Source organism: Sprattus sprattus, assembly GCF_963457725.1.
Source record: "Sprattus sprattus genome assembly, chromosome: 2".
Lineage (NCBI taxonomy): Eukaryota > Metazoa > Chordata > Actinopteri > Clupeiformes > Clupeidae > Sprattus > Sprattus sprattus.
In genome coordinates this window covers 35,410,821-35,433,535 of record NC_137921.1, presented here as the reverse complement: position 1 = coordinate 35,433,535, position 22,715 = coordinate 35,410,821, and the positions used below count along the sequence as shown (strand labels likewise).

At 46.3% G+C, this 22,715-nt stretch overlaps 2 protein-coding genes across 5 annotated transcripts; both read right to left on the bottom strand.

Annotated features, from left to right (window-relative positions):
* Positions 1-492: 492 nt before the first annotated feature.
* On the bottom strand, positions 493-1,928 carry fam174c (family with sequence similarity 174 member C). The gene is made up of 3 exons (XM_080831977.1): positions 1,508-1,928; positions 1,075-1,206; positions 493-836 (listed from the first exon to the last, which is right to left on the bottom strand). The coding sequence occupies exons 1-3, from the start codon at positions 1,792-1,794 to the stop codon at positions 833-835; spliced, it is 423 nt and encodes a 140-aa protein (XP_080688103.1). The 5' UTR covers positions 1,795-1,928; the 3' UTR covers positions 493-832.
* A 2,386-nt stretch (positions 1,929-4,314) lies between these two features.
* ptbp1b (polypyrimidine tract binding protein 1b) lies at positions 4,315-21,268 on the bottom strand. Of its 4 annotated transcripts, none has more exons than XM_080831762.1 (16): positions 21,253-21,268; positions 20,332-20,382; positions 18,973-19,003; positions 14,096-14,168; positions 13,809-13,981; positions 13,527-13,673; positions 12,092-12,268; positions 10,690-10,800; positions 10,247-10,424; positions 9,327-9,398; positions 8,803-8,930; positions 7,643-7,676; positions 5,842-5,934; positions 5,078-5,294; positions 4,730-4,807; positions 4,315-4,639 (listed from the first exon to the last, which is right to left on the bottom strand). In XM_080831762.1, exons 1-16 carry the CDS (start codon positions 21,258-21,260, stop codon positions 4,507-4,509), a joined length of 1,704 nt encoding a protein of 567 aa, XP_080687888.1. In that variant the 5' UTR covers positions 21,261-21,268; the 3' UTR covers positions 4,315-4,506. The 4 variants fall into 4 exon arrangements, with proteins under 4 accessions (XP_080687888.1, XP_080687889.1, XP_080687890.1 ...); XM_080831763.1 differs by having other exon boundaries at positions 9,327-9,395; XM_080831764.1 differs by having other exon boundaries at positions 14,105-14,168.
* Between the last annotated feature and the right edge of the window lie 1,447 nt (positions 21,269-22,715).

Sequence of the window (22,715 nt, the reverse complement as noted above, 5' to 3'; positions counted from 1 at the left end):
TGAAATGCACCTGGGGCAGCCGTAAGGACTGACGCTACTATAAAATGAGCCTGTAACAGATAAAACAAACCGAACACGTCAGGTGAACACTGTCTGTTCAAAGCAAAAGACCATAGCTGTTAATAAATCATTAACACCAGAGAAAACACGGTGGAGGCCTACTTGGCAAACAGAGACATGCGGACCTCTGGCTTTATGAACCAGATTCAGAGGAGGCATTGTTGAGAATCCATCTGGCATCAGAGATCAACTTTCACATGCTCTGTTTGTGAAGGAGGAAGTCTGACACCCAGCTCAACAATAGACAGGATCCAACAGGATACTCTGACAGGCATGAAACCTTGACAAGGCACTAGCATTAGGCTAAGAAACATGACATAAAATACACAACTTCAACATAAAATAATAATGGTAAAAAAAAAACCTATTTCACTTAGAACCACCGCAGTTCTAGAAAATATCAAGAGAACAGAATGCAAAGAGAGCAAAGTGTCAATGTGTGACTTCAAACAATCCAAGTCAGAGACTATCTTTAATAACGGGAGAAACTAAGCAGAATGGAAAGGTAGACAGATTGGATGGAACTGGTTCTAGCCTGGCAACCGCAAAAAAATGGCAACTTTGGCACCAAGAGCAAACAGCAATCTTGATTGGTCGTCTGAATATCTCTTATTTGTAACTGTGGTTCTCACAGTAGGTGGAAATATCCATTTGGTCAGCAAATTTCAGTTCATCTCATCATAGAGGTTCAAAGGACACCCCCCAGGAGGCCAAAGTCCAAATCCAGATCAATGCATACTCCTTCAGATTTCCAGCAGTCTTGTTCCTTATCTTATCTGCACAGAAGAGTACATCAGTCAAACAATCACATACACTGCAGCGTTAACTTGGCCAGAGCCATCTGAACAGGAGCACAGAAGGCTTCATCCAAGGAATTGGTTACAGACCCTGAGAAAAGCCTAATTTCTGAAGGTTAACTAAGGCTAACAAGACTGTCATGACACTTGCTTAAATTATAATTTTTTCTAGCAGTGCAAAGTTCTTCGCTTAGGTGTTTTCAAGGGTTTGACCTACCTCCTCAAAGCTCTGGCCTCGTACACGGTGTCGTCCTCGTCGCTATCCAACGCTCCCATCTCCATGTTGTCATCGTCTTGGTTTGACAGGAGCCCATATTTCTTCCGCTGTGTAACACCAGGTTTTTTCAGCCTAACAAGAAGGCACAGAGGTTACATATTCTGTGGTCATTTATAAATGAGAATTCCCCATAGGGGTTCTCCGTAGAGGTTCTCTGCTTATATTCTGAGCAATATTTCTTGGTAATGGGCAACATAGCAGAGATATATTAGAGACACGTGTAGCCTTAACAATAAGTATTAAGCTGTCCTGAAAAAACAGCTAACACCTTTAACGTTGTTTCCCTCTATTGACTTCTCAGGCCAACTTTTAGGATAGAAATAACTTTTCTGAGATGCTATAAAACGATGGAGCATATGATGGCCATACTCACCGAACAGCTCTTACAAGGAAATACAGAACTCCAATGACGGTGATTCCGATAAGAACATACAGGGCCCTTTGTATCGTCGAGCTGTCCACGTCAAAACCCAAGCTTCCCTTTATGTCATGAGGCGTCTTGCTGCTGTTGGTTTTGGTGACAACCAAACTGCTATTCATCGTTGTTACGCTGATGACCGGTTTGGCAGTCGTTGCTGTTGTGGAACTGGTGGTGGTATCATCAGCAACAATGAGAGCCCAGAGAATGGTCACCAGCACGAAAACTACACGAAATGTCATTTTAACTAGCTTCTGGATACACGGGTGGTGCTCAGAATGGTTTGGGGAAAACGCGTATCTTCTTAAGACAACTTCAGACGGTACTTTCCCCGAAATGCAGGCTGCGTTAACTCCTACTCGACTTCGTTGGTGAGACTCGTTGACCAAAGTTAGATCCTGTTCCTGGTTGTTGTGGCTTTTCAGACGTCACACCGTGCTACTCTAAACACTACCCGGAGGGAAACAGATGCCCCAAGTTCCTATCTTAGTATGCCCGTAGTGGCACATCAATCTTTTCGCCATTACACGAGTAATTTGTATAAGTTACTTGTATGCAATTTATCAGGTCGTTGATTAGATTGAGCCCTTAAATATTTGAAGGCTAACACTCAATAGGGAAGTAGTTTCGTGGGCGGGAGTGAAAATGAACTTCCATTTGTGGGTGTAAATCGTCAAAGCTGTTCCCACGCTTGTGAGACTGAAATAAACAGACTAGTTCGACTCTACATGTGCAAGAGGAATTCTGAAAGGTACATACTGAGACATTTTGGGGGATTAAACAGTTTTATTGCAGCAATATCTACAAAAATACACGTAGAGTCTAGGAAGGATGGATCATCTTTGCTTTGCTTCACAAACTTTTCTTCCGATACAAATCTTTTCGCGACTGAAAATCTACAAGCAAGAGACTTTTTCTGATATAAAACCCAAAGCTGCTTTAATGTCTTGTGGTACAAAAATAGTATACACAACCAGTCCGTGTCAAATGCACTAAATGATTTTAAGACACACATTTAAATTGAGATTATAGTGAATCAAATGCTGTGCAATTATGCATTTCACTTGCTGTTGTTGTAAAGGTTAAATGCATATACCAACGCAAACTTAAAAAAAAAAAAACAGACATGTCTTTTCAGTTTCAGACTTTTCACACAAGGACAAGTCTTGAGTGATATATTTTTTGTAAAATGAACCTTGGTCGAAGAGCACATCGGTGCCCAAGAGCAGTGTAAAAGGTTGGTCCCTCACACATTAGTTCCCTAATGTGTCAAACACAAACAATCTACATCAAACACATTTCAAAGTGTAGGACAGCGAACACAATTATAATAAAAAAGAACACACCATCATACTCTGGCCCTCATGTATCTTCTAAATGAGATCTACTGTTTTCCGACTGGTCACATCAAAGCCTTAACATCTCAGCACCCCAAAGATGCCCCTTGACAATCCAGTATATGCATTAAAAAAAAAAAGGTTTTGAAAAACTAAGACACATTGTGTTGAAAGGCACCTGCAAAGAGAGATCAAGACCTTTGTGATTTTATTTTGCTTTTTCTGAAAGGCACAATCTGTACCAGCTGCTTCTGCCCAAGAGCAACATAGTAGCCTAGACTTGGCTGGATTCACCCAAGAGCCAGCTCGTAACCATGGGGACAAGAAAAAAATATTCCAGCATCTGTTCCTTTGATAAAAGATTGTGTGTGTTTGTATGTGTCTGTACAGGAATGAAAGGCAGGCAAGAGCAGCCATCTCAGCATAGAACTAGTTTGTTGGAAAAGGGTTGAGGAACTTTGGTTTGGAGCCATAGTGTACATGCATATACGTAACAAACACATGGGCTTTGCAATAAAATCTTAGCAAAACACAAATCTTAAACCACACACACACACAGAGGAAACATTATATTGTCACCAACGTCAAGAAAGTTTGACCAAGTGTTCCTTTTTCCATATTTTTTTTTTTTTAAACACAAAAAAACACCAGACATATATTTGGGCCCTATATGCAATGATGAACAGTACTGGTTGTAATAATAACTAACATCTGCGATTACACATATATATATATATTTGAAAAACATCAATTTTTCTTTAAAAAAAAAAAAAATGATTGCATAAGATCAAATGACAATGGAATGTAAACATTGTATATCTAGACACAGTATAAATGATTGACTAACATAACAGAAACCCAACCTGCCCTGAAAAGGGCACGCAACAAGCACTCAAAATGATTTCATGGGTCTTTGAGGAGAGGCCGTGTCTCAGCGGAGTCTCGTTTGGACACAAGATTGACTTGTATTGCCTAAGAAAAAAATGCCCTGTAACGCGCAGAGATAACGTGTAACCTTAGAAGTACATTGACTACAGGTTGTAAACTTCAGCTTAAAAATGCTGAAAAGGCCAGAACAGAAATGCGACGGTTTGTGACGTAACGTGCCACTTGGGAACGCTGGGAGTCAGACACCTACACTAAGGTACAAGCAGGAGCCTGCCCAGGCTAAGCGCTCCACGCTACATGAAGACCAAGCGGGGGCAGTAAGAGGCTCGTGGTGCCAGACCCGTGACTCTGGAATGCAGAGGAGGCTGGGAATGAAAGACTTACATCATGCAGGAGAAGAGTCTCCTCACGCTAACTGCTCAACTAAAATAAACTTTAAAAAAAAAATTTAAAAAAAATACTAAAACAAAAATATTAAGTAAAATCCAATGTGCCCGACCCCCCACCCCCCCTCTCAATTTGAATGTAAGGCAAGATTATATGGAACTCATCATAGATATCCATCATATATAAAGGATGTTCACATCATAAATATGCGAAATATGCTAAAAGGAATGACAGAAGTGAGCTTTGCAGTCAAGGCCTCATTGGATAGCAGTGTCCTCCACCCCCCGACACTGTTGAGGTCTAAAGTGACAGTCCTGTTTTACTGGCCTCTGCCAGGTGCTCTCAGATGGTGGATTTGGAGAATGACACTCGGAGGTGGTGGTTCTCGCCGAGGTCGTGGTTGTGGAACTCGATCAGGCACTGGATGGCCTCCTCCACTGCGCCCATCTGGATCAGCGCCATCTTGTGGTCTTTCCTGGAAATGCAACATGGGTCATTAGAAAACATCTCTTTTCTGGACACACAGGCTAGAGCACTCCAAAGACGGTGTGTATGGAGTACTTACTGGAAGAACTTGAAGCCCTTGACCATGGAACCGGTGGTGGAGAAGAGCATCTTCAGGTCCTCCTCAACCACTGATGGCCTAGAAGGATGAGGGAAGACCGTTCAAAACAAGACTCAGACCGAAAGCAGCTGGCAATGGAGGTGTGCATATATAACATAACATATATATTAAGAGGAGCCGTGTAATAAGTAAGTGTGCATATATAATGTATATTTCTGCATGATTAAAGACGCATGTAGATGTGTATTAGCATGTGTCACCATTACATTTCCAGTGGTGTTATGTTATTCCAAACACTTTGGAACAGAGCATCTGTCAAACCAAACCAAACCATCTGCACAAACTCACGGGATGTTGGAGAGGTGGAGCGTGGAGGAGGGTGGGAAGATGTTGGAGTAGTTCTTGGAGCCAGGCTTCTTAAAGCGGTGTAGCGGAGAGCTGCCGTAGTCCTTGGTGAGGCCCTGGTCCTCGTGGCCTTCACGGGGCAGCTGCACGGCTGTGTGTTTGGACAGGGTCACCCTCATGGCTCTGCCCTGAAGCTTCTGGCCGTTCAGGTGGCTCATCGCTGGAAGGGGGGGGTGGTTACAGAAATTGTGATAAATGTGAATACATTGAAATGAGAGTGAGGTTGGTCTATGGCCTTCTCATAGAAAACCCATGCAGTCCTTGACAGGAGAGCCACACAATTGTGTCGGGTAAGCTCAGAGATCCCTCAAATCAGATAAAATTGCCATTTTTCACTATTGCCGTCTAGGTCTCCTGGCAACGCTACAGTCGTCTAGGTCTCCCGACAAGGGGGGCACGAATTGAGGAGCGTTTTTGAAAAGCTATCCAACAGCTGATGGGCATCTGCTTTTTAAAAGTAAAAAAAAAAGAAGCTATATGAGCATCTCAGACTATGCACTGTTTTATTGGGAGTCTGCCATGAAGAGTATGGGATCCACTGCCCTAACGACACAGGAAGCGTGCGGGATCCACTGCTTTAAAAACACAGGAAGCGTTTGGGATCCACTGCCCTAACGACACAGGAAGCGTGTGGGATCCACTGCCCTAAAGACACAGGAAGCGTGTGTGTGGGGGGGGGAGAGCAGGAGGGTGTGCCGTAGGGTTACCTAGCTGCGCCTGCGTTCCATCAGCCATCTGGATCAGCGCGTTCTCCTTCTTATTGAACAGGATCTTGACCCTCATCACATCCCCATATACACCTGAAGAGAGCAGGACAGAGCGAGACGAAAGGGGTCAGCAACAGCAGAGCGAGAAAGAGAGAGACAGGAGGACACATCACAGTCTAACCGGGGCCTCAGGGAAGCCACTATTCACACAGTCAACATCAAGAACCTCCATTTAAATGCACACAGCTATGAATGTTTACACTCTAGAACCTTCCAGAACCACAGGCTAAACTACACTGAACAGGACTGAACTAAGGTCTGAAGGGTAGCTGAAGATTCAAAAAAGGGTTTGTTTTTAGCATATGCATCCATCTATATGCTAATAAACCCCAAACACAGAACATGTTTGAGAAGAGAGAGAGCGTCTGACTGGTGCTGTGCTGGCCCACGTTCGGTCCAGACTTGGCCCGGATAGAACTCAACGGATAAGGGGCTTTAAGAGTAAGGAGGGGTGTAAGTAATCGAACTGGTGTAAAAAAAATTATCACAGGCGTCGTAACTCACTATGCAACTGAAACAGCATTCAAAAAGCAGGCAAAAATGACCTCAGAACAAGCCATGCAAGTCTGGAGTAACCAGTAGTGATCACCAGAACAAATGCAATGTCACTCATCATCTACAGTGCATTGTATACAACCCCTGATGTAAATACACCACCTATTGCAGACAGAGGGACTAAACAGCACGTGATCTTTCAGATGTGATAAGATCTGGTGAGGGTGTATTTACATGCAGAAGTCATACAATAGACTCATAAGCTACTAAAGGCAGCAGTCTCATGAAGACGAATGCGCGTGAATGGAGCGACCAGAGTGGAGCATGTATTGGAGTATGTATTGCAGAGAGTAAGGCAGATAACAGTGCTTGTATGGGACTATAATGGGGGTTTTCCACAAGCACTTTGAGTCACTCAGCTGGGCTGTGCACAGCGTATTTGCATTTCCATTACAAGTTGAACAGCACCACACAGCACTTTGGGCCAATCACAAAAGAGAGTATTTATGAGTCATCATTCAGTGCTTGCTATAGTGTGTGTGTATTTTTGGACATGCCTACACACATGTATGATGCACATCGGTATAACATTTAAATAGTAATATAGCGACAATAAATGGTTGACATTGACATGAACTTGATCAAAAGATAAATTCCATGGTTAAATAACACTTATCTGGAGAAATAGCCAGTTGGCAAGCTAGCCCACATAAGATAAGTAATGGATAACAAATTTACAAGGATTATATAAAAATTGAATACATTTTAACCAAGTAACCACCATTATCTTGGACTAAAGTAAACCAACCTACAAACTAAACAAATTCGATTATTTATAGACTAAATCAAATGTATCCTATGTGGGCCACCGTTATATGTAGTACAAAGGGACAGAAATGGCATTGTACTTTGTGCCGTGGAGTTCTCTGTCAAATATTTGGTGTGTCGGGTCAACCTAACTTAAACACACCATCAAGCAACTAGACCCCAATGTATGGAAATGCAAATCCAGGCCGTACTGAGCAAAGCCACATCTATGCCATTCGTATGTAAAATATGAGCGAGAGCTGCTGCCTTTTGGCCTATTGAAATAAAACAAAAAAAAATACAAAACAAAGAGCACTTGTGGTATAACAAAATCATATCAATTTCAAAAAAACAACATGATCCAACACAAGTACACAAAGCCAAAGGGGAAAGAAAACCATGAGTACTTAAAATAAGGAAGCTAAAAAGGGTAACATACCGAAAAGAATAAAGAGGCAATTGGGCGTAACTCTCTTTAGGAGACAACAGAGAGGCAGTGGAGTGGAGTGGAGTGGAGGAGAGGGGACAGGGAAAGATGGAGCAGAAGGTTCCACAGCGGAGGAGCGGAGTGGAGCACAGGGCAGCGCACGCAGCGGCCAGATCAGATCCACAGGAAGCAACAAGAAACGGGCAGAACGTGATATTGGAAGGAGGGGGAGGGGAGGGGGGGTGTTAATGAATATATTTAAGAGAAAAAAAACAATTTAAAAAGAGAGAATGGGAGGGGGTAATAGAGTATTAATGGGATGGCATGGAATGATAGAGTGTGTGTGTGTACGTGTGAATGAATGTGTGTGTGTGTGTGTGTGTGTGTGTGTGAGAGAGCGAGATAAAAAGGGAGGTAGAAAGAGAATAATGGTGGGGAGTAATAATGACATGTTTGGGAGGGGCAGTATGTGTTGGAACAGAGGATGCAGCCAGTTGGCAAGAGAGATGGGGAGGGATTAAAAAACAAAAAAAAAGGGGGAGAGAGGAGAGGGGGAATGGGAGGGAGAAACACAAGAGAAAAGGAGGTAAAAAAAACAAGGTCAGTATACACAAAGAAATATGAAGTGTCTAAACAGCAGAGAATCAGACGACTCATTACAAAAAGGGCAGAACATAAACTCAACAGAAATGAATGGGATTATTAAGTGGGCACACTAATGTTTCTGATGAGGTCTAAGCTATCTGTGATGTCAGCTACCACTGACCAATCAGCCGGGCCACAGCCACCACAGGCATGCAGAACAGGGGAAACAGGAAGTCGGAGGCTGAGGTTAATGGAGATTAATTTAAGATTAAGATTAAAGGACCTTCAGGGACAACATGGGCAGGGTCCAAATAGACACCATGAGCAAGAAAGGTGTTGCCAATAGAAAACTTTAAACGTATGTAAGAAATCCACAAAGCCTCCTATAGGGCAAGGCCAACATAAATACGCAGCTCTCCAAGAAGGCTAGGCCAAAAAGAAGGTGGAGCCCTCCTATGTGGTAAGGCTAATACATCAGTCTCTTCTAGATCTATGCTAATGTAAGTGTGTGGCCCTTCTACGTGTTTAGTAACGAAAGTGCTAGGGTAAAGTGTGTGTGAGTGTGTCTTTGAAAGCAGTGGACTAACCTCAGGGTTGAGGTTGCTGACCAGCAGCACACAGTGCCCGCCGGACATCTGGGGGAAGGCCATCCTCTGGCCAACGCCAGGCATGGCCAGCTGTGCCAGGGCTCCAGGCATACCGGGCATTGCCAACCCTGAGAGGGGGGGGAGAAGAGGCAGCGGAAGAGAAAATGAGGGGGGGGGGGGAAAGAGCACAGCGGTTACATTCGTTCTGGAAGGCCAGTGGGCATTTTTGTGGGTAGCATCTCTTTATAGCACTGAAGCGGTTTTTCTAGTACACACACACAACGTTGTTTCTCTAGGACACAACACACACTCACAGCGTTGTTGTTCCTACAGAATACTGTTTCACGAACGCACAAGTCATGCAAGGAATGCAGTCTTTGTATTTGTTGTGGTCGTTACCGCTACTATGGAAACGTGCAGACAGCTAAAGTGGGCAGGGCCCAGTGCATTCTTGGACTCCGAGTCCAGATTAACGCAGAGGTTCCAGCATCAGCGGTCTCCCCGAGGCCAGAGGACAGACTCACCTTGCTGGATGGCGAAGGCGGGGGGGAAGCCGTGGGCTCCAGGGAACGGACCAGAGATGATTCCTGGGCCTGCTGAGCAGAGACACAGAGGAGAGGGTGAGACTCAGAGCAGAGACACAGAGGAGAGGGTGAGACTCAGAGCAGAGAGACATAGAGGAGAGGGTGAGACTCACAGAGCAGAGAGACACAGAGGAGAGGGTGAGACTCACAGAGCAGAGAGACACAGAGGAGAGGGTGAGACTCACAGAGCAGAGAGACACAGAGGAGAGGGTGAGACTCACAGAGCAGAGAGACACAGAGGAGAGGGTGAGACACACAGAGCAGAGAGACACAGAGGAGAGGGTGAGGCTCACACAGAGCAGAGAGACAGAGGAGAGAGACACACAGGAGAGAGACACAGAGCAGAGAGACACAGAGGAGAGGGTGAGGCTCACACAGAGCAGAGAGACAGAGGAGAGAGACACACAGGAGAGAGACACACAGGAGAGAGACACAGAGGAGAGGGTGAGACACACAGAGCAGAGAGACACAGAGGAGAGGGTGAGGCTCACACAGAGCAGAGAGACAGAGGAGAGAGACACACAGGAGAGAGACACACAGGAGAGAGACACAGAGGAGAGGGTGAGACTCACACAGAGCAGAGAGACAGAGGAGAGAGACACACAGGAGAGAGACACAGAGGAGAGGGTGAGACTTACAGAGCAGGAGAGCGGGGGCGCACACAAGGCTACGACGAGTAGAGAGCACGAGGAACACACATGGGAGAGGACCTTCCCAAACAAAGCATCACACACACCCAATACCTTCCCCTCTGCAATGTGTTGCTGTGGCAGTAAATGAGAAGTGAGAGCTTGGCAGGCTTACAGGAGGGTTTGTGGCACACACACACACACACACACACACACACAGCTGTGGCTCACCGAAGGCAGCCATGGCGGCCTGGTGCTCCAGGGGCGGCTGGCTGTCCCCGGTGGGCAGGTCGGGGCGCGTGTAGTCCCGACTCTTGTCATTGTTGTACTTGACGTTCAGGCTGGTCAGCTTTGAGTAGCTGATCCTCAGGGTGCAGCAGGCATTGTAGATGTTCTGCCCATCCAAAGCCTGGGAGAGGAGGAAATAAGAGATGACCACACCAGTCATTTATAAAGCACTGGATTGCAGAAAGAAAGAAACATTGTACACCCATCTATTTCATTGTGTGGAAGTTAAATTGGTTCATTTATTGGTTGAAAGTCTGATTTTGACCTTGAATTTAATGTCAAGGATTACAAATGAGCACAAAGGTTTACTAATGGACTTCTGTTGCGCTTTGCTGAAGGATTTTAAGGTGTAATGCTGCCAGTGGCCATTAGAGGGCGTCTCTTACCAGTTTGGAGTGCTGGGCAGTCAAGGCGTCAGGATACTGCAGGAGAGCCTGGAATTGGTTGTTCTTTGTGAACGTGATGACCTTCAGCACCGTGCCAAACTTAGAGAAGATCTGTGGGAGAGGGGAGTTAAGTCATTATCTTTATGTCCCTCAACTGAAATAAACATCTAATGAAGATAAAGACCGCTCGAGTGTTACTCAGAGTTAAGTGCAGTGGCGGTTCTACAGGGAGGCCTGGGGTGGCCCGTGCCCCCGTAGACATGTACTTGGCCACCCCTGCGGCCACCCCGTGCTGACCAAAGCGTCAAAGCGCCAAAAGCGGTACTAATGCGACGCAACGTTCCACACGGGTAAATTAAAACAGCGCACTGTAGTTTGCCATGTGTGGTGCTTGTTGGAGAGAAGAGCTACGATTTAAATGTTTAGCTCGCTCCCTATCATTAATGGATCGCTGGGTCTTAAGCTTAAACTGGTAGTCTGCCTGTGCCTGTAGTGGTAACCTAGTGATGATATACAACTGTCTACCGGCTGAGCTGGTGATTTTTCTGCCACATGAAGGCAGAGAAGATTTTTTTCAAGAACCAAAAGATGGAAATATCCTATGCCTGTTGACTTTCCCAGATGTTATGTGAATACACAGACATCCCAAGTCTCCCTGAAGTTCCGGGAGTCTCCCGCATATTGATAACGACTCCTTGATGCCCGCAAATTACTTAAAATCTCCCGGAATCTAGAGCGAGCGAGCCAGACCGCGCACAGACGTGATCCAAACCGCGTTAGCATCTGTGTAGCGCGCTCACAACAGAGAGTGAGAGGGACCTAGAGACTGTGCGTGTGTGAGGCAGTGTGCGTGTGTGCCTCAGGAGCATCCTGATTTACCTGTTTCGGTAAGTCAACAAATGAATTTTCAGTGTGGGCGGGCTTTTATCTCTTCTCCCGACCGAATTAATCAATAATGAAATTAATCAGTTCAGTGTATCTAGGAACAGGGCACAGGGAGAGTGCCCCTCAAAAAGAAAATGTAAGACATTTTACAACAGACTATACAAAGGTGTACATACCCCTGTCTTATAAAAGTAAACCACAATTACAGTCTTGCACACTGTACTGTAACAGTGATTTCAGCATTGCCCATGGTGGGTTAAATGACTGTAAAAGACTTGTTGTTCATTTTGTATGGCCCTACCTCTCTTGCACTCATTCTTATAATGTTAAGTTAAGTTATACATGTTTATATGTTTTTAAAGTAATATAAGTTTATAATCTTTAAATATCATTTGTTGCGGGTTTTTTATGTGGCCCCCTGGTTAAACCCTGGCCCCTCCTTGGCCCCCCTAGTAAAAATGGTCTAGAACCGCCACTGGTTAAGTGTGTCTTTCCACAGTGGCAGACGTGTACATACCTGATGCAGCACGTCAAGAGTGACAGGGTAGAAGAGGTTCTCCACGATGACCCGGAGCACGGGACTGGGGCCGCCCATGCCGCCCATGCCGCCCATGACAGCAGTGCCGTCCACAGCAGCCATAGGCATCCCGCCCCCCTGGACGGCGTTCACCGCCTGCAGAGCCGCCTGGGCCCTCTGAGGGAGGAGAGGGAGAGAGAGAGAGAGAGAGAGACAGACACTTACCACCCTGGGTACAAACTTCACTAGCCCCACTACCACTGGGATTTATGCATGCGTGCGCGCATGTGTGTGAGAGAGTGTATGCGCATGCGCATCCTACCAACAACACCCCAGAGGGACCCAACACAAACATCTTCTCTAACCCCCCTGCCCCCCCCAGACACAAGGACTCAAACCCATCATCAGCTTCCCTCCCTCCCGCCCTCCGGGAGCAGGAGGAGACTTGTGTGCTCGGACATGATAACATTCCAGCGGGCATTCAGGCGTAAACTAAACATGTCCTCATCAGAGAGACACAGAGAGAGAGAAAGAAAAGATCCAATCTCAGCTCCCTGATTACTGCTCAGCACCTGCGGGGGCAGCAGTGAAAGTAAACAAAACTACAGAGAGAAAGCGGCACTCAAACATCTGGGGGGGCTGAGGGGGCCGGACGAAAACATCTTGGGGGGGGGGGGGGGGGGGGGGGGGCTGTGGAACGCTCCAGGTGCAAGCATCATGTCGTCTCCACAGAAATGGTTGTTTGGAAAGAGGGAGGAATGGATCGGCTCACGACAACAAAGTATGAAAAAAGAACTACAGGCTGAGTGGGAGAGGGTAAACACACACAGTCCTCACAAGGAGTGCTGGCAAACACATTCATAATTGTACACAGACTTTGAGCAAACAGCACTCAACTCAAACACTACAAACACTTCCCCATCTCTCACACCACACGGAAATCCACAATCCTGCAGAGCCACGGAGAACAAAACCGCGTGGAACTATGTGTTGGAGCGGCATGAGTTGTAACATGTTTAAGTAGTAAAGCTAAATATTTCCAAATGAGTCAGCCTAACCAAGCCTTCAGAAAATGCTGGACAAGCAAACCAGAAGCCTGTTTCCCACATCGTGCTTCGGGGGTGGGGGCCGCGGACTGAAATACCTCCATGGCCACACTTATCTCCCCCCTCCCTTTGCTTTCTTGGTAAAATTCACACACACACACACACACACACACACACCACAAATCGGGGCATGGACGACAAAAGTCCCACATAATCAGTCCAACCACGGCAAACAGATAAAAAAAAACTCGACTCGCCTCCAATCGCTTTAGTCAGCGGATTATTCCACGCCTTTCAGCTCCCATCTCTCTGTGTGTGTGTTTGTGTGACTTGAGTATTTTTTGTTGGGAAAGGCACTTTGAGCGGGGGTGGGCTAGGTGCTGACGTACCACTTGGTTGGGCGAGTTGTCTGTTTTGAGCTCTTTGTGGTTGGAGTACTGCATGAACACTGGATGGTTTCTGATGAGGGCCGTCACTGACGAGTAGTAGGTGACCATGGTCTGGGCTGCCTCCTCAGAGTTCATCTCAATGAAGGCCTACACACACACACACACACACACACACACACACACACACACGGTCTGGGCATTAACACAGAATGGCGGTGCCAGAATGTGTGTAATCATCGTGTGTGTATATGTATATGTGTGTGTTTGTACATGCGTGTGTACCTGGTTCTTGGCTTTCAGCATGAGCAGATTGGTGACCTTGCCAAAGGGCAGGCCTAGAGAGATGACCTCAGCCTCGTTGATGTCACTGGGAAGCTTACGCACATGGATGACGCGAGACGGAACGCCTGGACTCCGAATGTCACCTTTGAACTTCTTGCTGTCGTTGCCGTTGGCTGGGGGGGGGAGACATGGTCAGGGTGACGTGATCAAAGTGGGGGAAAGAAACTGTGAACAAAATTGATAAAATTATTTGAAAAAGAAAACAACGAGAAAAGGGGGTGCATTACCATACAAACCTGCTGGACTCGTCATGATATAAGGCCCGTTTGCCACGCAGGAGAAAAGCTCGTCAGATCCTCTCTGGAAGCGCACACACACACACACACACACACACACACACACACACACAGTAGAGATGCCAGGTCAGTTCAAGGGGTTCACACAGACCGAGTAGGCCAGGTGACTGGCTTGGCTTTGGTGATCATCCTCAGAGAAATCAAAACATGTGCTCATCACATGACTGCAGCATGACAAGAACCCTCTTACACTTGGACAGTTATCAGGTTGAACAAGCAAGTACCCTTTAGACCCATTTAACTGTGAAAAGCTCCACTTCCTTTATCAAAAGGCCCAATCAGACATGACTAATCAATCTCCGTTAAGTAGACCATCCGGCATTTCTCCGCTCAGGCAGCCCACAGACAGCAGCACCTTATCATGTGAGGGAAGGCGACAGGAAGGCAAGTCCAGAACTGGGATGCAGTCGGACAGTTCGTCCCATCAACCCCGCCCTTATGTTTCCTTGATCTCATGCGATTTTCCATCAAGGTCAATGAAACATGGTGAGGTCAAATTCATAAAGACTGAGGAACAGACCACCACACTGCTCAGAGAATCCCACTGCACTTACACTAGGCTACTTATCATGCAAAGGCAGATTCAATTGACTTGGGTCACGTTGATCGGTTTGTTGCTGCTAGGAATTGTGGCCTGGTTCCATCTCCTTTAGTAAAGGATGCTCCAGTGTACACTATACAAAATGAGATACGGAAGGAAGCATTAATGCACCTTTCCTAAGTATTTACAGAATCAATTAAGTCTCATCATGGCTGTCACTTAGATCCTTCCGGGTCGTTTCACTGTTAGGAACGTTCCTCAGCAACAAGACTATCCGAACAGGACCAAGACATGGCCTTTTCCTTCGGGCTGAGCAGGATGCTGGCTTTTGGAAAAGCCCTAATAAGGCCATGCTTGTGTTGTTTATTCTGGACCAGGACACATACCAACAAAAGCGGGGGACAGAGAGCCAGAGAGAGCGAGTCAGAGTCACTCTCCCTTGGTGAGGGTTAGGACTTCCTGTTTCAAGCAGCACATGCCTGTGGTATGGCCTGGGGAAGGGTGGGGTCACCGAACCAGCACTCCCTACCTCCCCCCAATGAGCTGCACCACACCCCAACCCCCCAGGCCTGACAGACAGGGTTTGGGGGGAGGGAGTGGAAACCTTACAGAACTAGTTTTCTGGGTTGTCAGGCAACAGAAATAAGTCGGCAAGCAGGAAGAGGAATATATGCAAAATATTTCCCTTTACACACCCAAACGTCAGTAACACACACACACAATGACACTACAGCCTCAAGGCTATCTCTCAGCGCACCCCACACACACACAGTGTCAACAGCCTTATAAACCCAAGCAAACAGAAGGTTAGTGTGCAGAATGTTAATCAGGGGTAAGTGTCAGCCACTGGGCTGAGGTGTGTGACCACCAAAGCATTTAGAAATATAGTTCACTAACTTTTCACATACACACAGAGAGAGCTCAGAAGCCTGTTTGAACCTAGTTGACGTGATTACCACCCACTCGCTCCAGAGTTGAATGAGAACCATATGTAGTGCGGGGTGTGTGTGTGTGTGTGTGTGTGTGTGTGTAGCGCGGGGGCTGAGTGGGGGTGGGTGCTCCACGGCCCCAGCGGAGGAATGCCCGTCTGGGGGAGCCGCTCACCGAGAGCCCTCAGCGCTGCTGCCTGACAGCACAGACACACGGCAGGCCACAGAGTACAGCGCCCTTTTGTTCCCACGCTTCACGAAGCTCTGCCCCACACACAAACACACACACACACACACACACACACACACACACACACACAGGTCTTTAAAGCAGTCCCTTCCTTGCTCTTTACTTCATAGTTCCCCTGAGGAGACGGGACACACACACGTCTATCAGGACACACTTACTGCTAGTTAAAGACTAAATATACAAGAACAGGGTCTTGTGAGAGGAACGGGGCCATCCATGTTGGGGGTGTGTGGGGGAGGGGTTACGATGAAACCAGGTTAAAGAGATTACAGGGGTGGGGTGAAACTGGAGATGGACTTGTGGTGGGGGAAGCCTGAAACTATTTGCACAAAGAATGGGGCCATTACCATGGCAGCCACGAATGCCTCTCACTCACCATGGCAACAGCATGGTGGTGTCTGCAGGTGAGTGGGGCCCCACCCTCCTGTGGGGCTCAGAGTACACAAAGCTTATTGTCTCCCCAGGGCCAGGTGTGCCTTTCTCTGCCCCTCAGGTCCGAGGATGAGCGCTCATTTAGAGGAAGCTGCCAAATGTGACCGACGGGGGCGGGGGGGGGAGACTTCGGTATCCCGTCTGCATCTTTTCAATCTTTACGGGAGCACAAGAGACTTCAACGAACCACTGACCCGGATCACACACAGAGACAGACAGCAGTAAAGCGACTGCTGTGGCTGTTCTGCCGTGATCTTATCTCATAAGCGAAGCAAACAGAACATGGGGTATGGGGTGGTTCGTGGTAGGGGTAGTTCATGGTTAGGGTGCTCATGTGTGTGTGAGCAAGTAGGGGGGGGTAAACATATTTGCATATGCTGAATGGGTCCCATTCACCTCGCCTCTCCCACTGTTTCAGGAGGGCTGTGGAAACGAGGCTGGGCTCCATCACAGCTAAAGGTAAACAAGCAGCTGTTTGAAGATGAAGACCTCCACCCCTCTCACTCATACACACCGTCTCACACGACACTCAACAGGCACTCAACAGGCACTCAGCCACAGGAGCCTCCCCAGTGAATTTCGCTGACTACAAAAGGGGTTAGATCATTGCATTAAAACAGATCCCAGCCTGAACAGCACTGAGATCAGAGTCTGTTTAAATCTTCCTTCATTCCTGCTTCACCCCTCACCCGAAAGCCATGGCTCCTGGCGATGAAATCCATCAAGGAGAGTAACCAAGCTGAACAAACAGCGGCCCTGCAACCCGGAGAGGGGAAGCCTGGTTTCAGGTCGGGGCTGTTTTACAATGGAGCCACTTCCTCTTATTGCTGCAGTTTTTAAGAGCTGCTCTTTGAGGTGCGCTGGTTGTAATGACCAACCCTATGAGGTACACAGGAAGCACTGAGGACAATTACAGCCACAAGAGACACAAACACACACACTTCCCTTTTTGTGCAGATAACACTGCTGGCTCTGCTTTTACAAGAGGAACATTCAAGACAGGCCCGAGCAAGACACCAGCCACTGTGCCCTCCAACACACACACCACTGCGATCGGCTAGTTACACTTCCAACAGAAGGGTTTCAAATACTTCCAGAGATAATATACACTCTGACACTACATGGTGCATAAAACATTGCCTGCGTCACACAGCAAGGCTACCAGTTACAGCTGAAGATGGAGCTTATGTACCAGCTGTCTGGCCCTTCTCTTAGGTAGGCCTGCCAATCTAAGGCCGGTAACTATCAGTTTCTGAATATGCCCAAGGCTGCTAAATACCAGAATCTACGGGCGAAATTTGTTGCCTAGCTAACAGATATTAGCAACTAAGGGCTACTGGTTAGTTTGTGAGGGAAAGCTATGCCCATGTACAGGTCAAACACACAACCTATTTAGAAGACAAACACACACACACAGTGCCTGGAAGAATTGGCCTTTGTTCTTTGGGCAGGAGCACCCCCCAGCATGTTGCATACCACAGATGATTATCTGTGTGAAACGTCTGCTGAAGAATGTTGCCTGGCCCTAGGGCGACCCTAGAGAGCAAAACTACCACTGCAGAGACGGGATGAGACGGAGGGAAGAGCTAGGAGCAATTAGATACCCTTCTTCCATAGCTGCGAATGCCTTACTGGGTGACGCATACTGGTAGAATACATGACCGTGGGATACAATCAGTCCAACTTAGATTGTTCAGAGTTTTTAACACCTATCCACATTGAGTGTTAAGTGAAAAATGGAGTGTGTGTGTGTGTGTGTGTGTGTGTAACCTGGAGTATTGGAATCACGTGTGTGAAAGAGCTTGTGAGACAGAGAGCGAGGACTGGGAGAGATTAGGCTACGGAGGAGGCAGGGGCGGGAGGAAGTGGGACACAGGAATGCACCCACAGCATTAGGCTACCAGGCAACCACGCGCACCGCCCATAGTTACCGGCGGCCTAGAAACGGCTCTGCTCCAACCACTGCTAATGAACATTTTGATGGTAACTACCCCTGCAGCATGGCCTCGGCTCCATATGGAATACAATACATGCGGCGGGCTAAATGAGAATATATTAAACACAAACACAGTCCAACAAACAAACTTAAAACTAGAGAAAAGCCAATGTGCACACACACACACACACTTTTAGCTACAGAGGCTGGACACACCCAACCATGTAATCTATTCCTGAATTTACGTCACTGGTTGCCATAGCTCTAGGTGGGTCTGACCATTGTTAAACTAATGGAAACCTGCAGAGCAATGGCTGGCTCAGACAAGCTACAGCCTTGGCAAATAAAGCACTGGGTCATTTCCAGTCATTGTTTTCAAGAAACCCAGTGAGTAGGCTGGAACAGGTCAGAGTTTTTTTTTTTACAGTGTTAAGTACGGGTCTCAGTCCTTCCTCTGTTAACAATGCCCAAACATGCAGCAGTGAGTCCTGCTAATGTAGTTACATCTGCACCCTGGCAACCTCCTGTGCAGTCACAGACGGCTGGGAACCTCTCGTTTCTACCCAGGCAAGGAAAACTGAAACAGAAGAGCTGCCGAAACATCTCCGGGGCAGACATTGGTGTCTTCCCTTCCCAGGGATGTTAGCCAGCCTCCTATCAAGGTACGGCGGAGGATACAGACACACACACAAAAGACATAAGGAGGAAGGAAATGCTTACCTTGGTACCAACTGCTATATCGTGGACAACGCTGTGAAGAGAAAACGAGTGTTAAATGTGTAACCATGGTACAAACACAGGCATAGAGAAAGATGCACATGTGACGGCGGCAGATCAACTAATGGGCGCTTGCCTAGATCATTCTGTGTCTTTTTGGGCAAGGGATTTATGCACAATGAGGCCATGGAAATCTCTGCCATCGGGAAGTAATTAGGCTAGTGCGTTTACGCGACTAAAATGGCATCCAGACATTCTTGTTGAATAAAAGCAGCGCCTATCTTTCCAGTCAAGAGTCGAACATAAAATACCACCAAGCTTTTTAGCACGGGCATTTTATAGGATTTCGCAAACATCAGCCATGGAATGAAACGGGAACACTTCTATGATGTTCACTTTCACAACTCGATAAGGGGCTACAAACTAAACGGGTTACAAAGTAAATGGGACCAACTCTTCGTTCCCACAGCGTCTCCTGAACATGAAATATGAGCGGTATTTAGGGCCAGTGCTGGTAGAAGATTACTACCCCCCCCCCCCCCCCCCCCCCCCCCTCCACATCCTGTCTCCATGGGCTGCAGAGATGCCCCAACCAAAAAGACTCCCGTCTTTAAAAAACAGACAGACGACTTCATACGACAGACAGAAAACTAGGTCTATACGTACTTTAAAAGGTAGAAAGTTTACTCAAGAACTGTACGTACAAGCAATTAGGCTACACAACAGAGCTCAAAAGGAACCATTACATTGATCGCCCACCTCGTCACAACACTTGTGAAAACCATATAAAAACCAAACAAAATAAAAAAAAAACATGGCCAAATCCACCGTATTGCATTCCAGCAAAGTGTTTGATCATACTCGACCAAAGTTATGAAACAGTACAGGGAACTGCGTGGATCTCTAGGTTACAGCCAAACCAGCCTACACCCACTCACCCCAGGAGCTCACGCAAGACACAAGACAGTCAGTTAACACCTAGACTCGTTCCCTTGCTCATGTTACAGGTAACTTCAGACCCACTAGGCCCCTGATGATGCAGACGCCAACATAATGAACGACGGCAACTAACCTATAAAATATTCAGGAACACACAATAACGTTACACCACACAAAGGAAAACATATCTCTTCCGTCTCCAACGTTTGTGAACCTGAAGAGGTCGACTTCCTCTTCGACGTTATAATACTGAGCATGTTGACGCAACAAAGTTTACTTATCGTTGTGTAACGAGCGAAATACCTACAAAATTCAGTAACTAGCAAACTACCGGTAATACAACAATGTTATCAAATGCAATGTACATAGCTGTCCCTACCTAGCACTATGAAACTGATGTTAATGAACAATGCGTACACTTACTCTAATTCGGCATAAGTGGATCCCATAGGATACAATTCAGTCTCTAGGCGGCTGTTGAGAAAAATGGGAAATGAGTAACCTTACCAAACAGACGATTAGGTTAACTTCACATTAACAATACATTTGACTTAAACTTAACAGCCTGCACGCATGTAAGATGAATTAAGACTTGGACAAGCGTATTTGGCCGAGATAAATAGAACGAGCAGCCGGGGAAGAACCAAGAGTGCATCAGCTTACCACTGCATTCATACATCTGCAGAGAGCGATGCTCAAGCAGGGTCAGGACCGTGCGACTGAAGCTAGATCTAACTCGCTAGCCAAATTAGCTCCTCACTGGACACATTGCAAAAGAACGACTATCCATCGACCACCGGAGTAATTTGGGTAACATGATGATTCGCCCAAGTCTAGTTCAAATGATTTGGCCACAATAGCCACAGGTGGCCAGACACCGTCATCAGTTACTAGAGTGATCGTCCAAGCCTTTTTGAGGGAGGTTAACGTTACTGAGCAAAAAATATTCCTGCGCTGGTAAATAGTTAATTCAACGACTAAAGAGCCAAAAACAAACGCTCAAGTTCGAAAAAGTATTTACAGGTTCTGAAAGGACCTATTCTAAAATCGTACTTATTTCAATTATGAACACAACAAGCGGTTTCATGTTAACAAATATTAATCACAACGTTGTGCTAAGCCAGTAAGTCTAGTTTTGTAGTGCAAGTTATGTTTCCATCGCAACCTGCAGACACGTTTGGTAAAGTAACGTTGGCTAACCCTAACAAAAGTTTAACGTAAGCGCTTTACGATCAAAGACTTAATAACTTGGGAAAACTGTGACAATATGGGAACCACTGCGATAGCGCTGCTTACAGGTTAATCGACGCAAGCATGGCAGAGAAAATTTGTTTAAGAACTTACCCGTCCATTGCATAAAGAGGAACTAGCTAGCTACAAGTAAGATCAGAGAATGCGCTGCTTGGCTGAGTTTTCTTATAGCTTGACAAAATGGCGGCGATCAGAGTACAGCGAGGCGGTCTTCGATGAGTGTACTGATTGGAGAGCCTCGAGAAGTTGTGGGCGTTTCACTCCACAAGTTACCTTTGATAGGATGTGACTATGTTGTTATCAGTGTGTGTTCAGAGACGACTTTTCAATCATTACCATGATATTTGAGTGCGTGCGTGTGTGTGTTTCTTTTGTTTTCTTTTTGTGTATGTATTTCGGCTACTATTGAGGATCATTTTACTTAACCAACAAATATGAATGAGGGTTGTTACTTGACCAACTACGATAATACAAAACAAACAGAGAAAACACAATCACACACTACAAACATCTAGAGATAATCGATTTTGATGAGCTATCCTTTAAACATTTTAAATATGCAGTTTAACTTGCATAGCCTATTTGTTGTAGCCATAGGAAAGAAAGTGTGTATTGTTAGTACAATGGGCGGATATTTGATAGCTTGCTGCAGTTTGCCTGATAAATATTTCAACGGTCTAGTGTCTCCTCAAAGAAGTTTCGATTTCATCAACTAGGTTGCTTTCATTCCGTCTTTGGGGTATGAATGAAATGCTACGTGATTGGGTATGGGTCAACTGAATGACCCAAACGCAAATGAGGATAGGATAGGCTACTCTGCACACGCACACACACACTTCCCCCTTTCAGATGAAAGCCAACGCGAAGACCTCTCTCGCTCACTGCTTAGGCCTACTCGATGAGTCTGTGTAGCCTTTAGCCTACAATTGCTAGTTTATTGGCCAGCACTCCTTGGACCGTGTTTAGGCTATATCTGCATTATGACTGGACTCATTTCTAACCTACTTATGGACTATTGTGGTCTGGGCATGCCTGCTCACAGTCGACACATTGATCAAACCTTTATCTTTCGGGATTTCAGCCCTCCCTGGCATCAAAGGCTTTCAAACATCTTTGATGTTTAAAAGCCTTTGGAGTGAGACAGGGCCGCTTGTGAGCACCTGGTGTAAAGGTTTCAGTTCACCAGCTCACCAGCTTCCAGGAGACACCACAACCATGTGCTAGTCTAGATCCCCAGGCTTTATGTGTCAAATGAAATAGGCTATACCAAAACGTGCAAACGTGATGCAGGCTACCCCAGGGCTACGTACGACGGCGTATAAGGGCCATTAGTACCAAAAAAAAAAAAAAAAGATGTTGTAAATTCGCGCGAATATTTCACCACGCGACAGTTGGACATTTGTCCCACTTTCATAACCTCTTCATACTATATCCTAACTGGTTGGTGGCGCAAATAAACCAATGAAGATAATATAGGATGATCACACATTACAAGGTTCGCCGGGGGGTGGAAATGGAACTTCCTGTCTAACTGAAAAGCTACACTGTAGCCACTG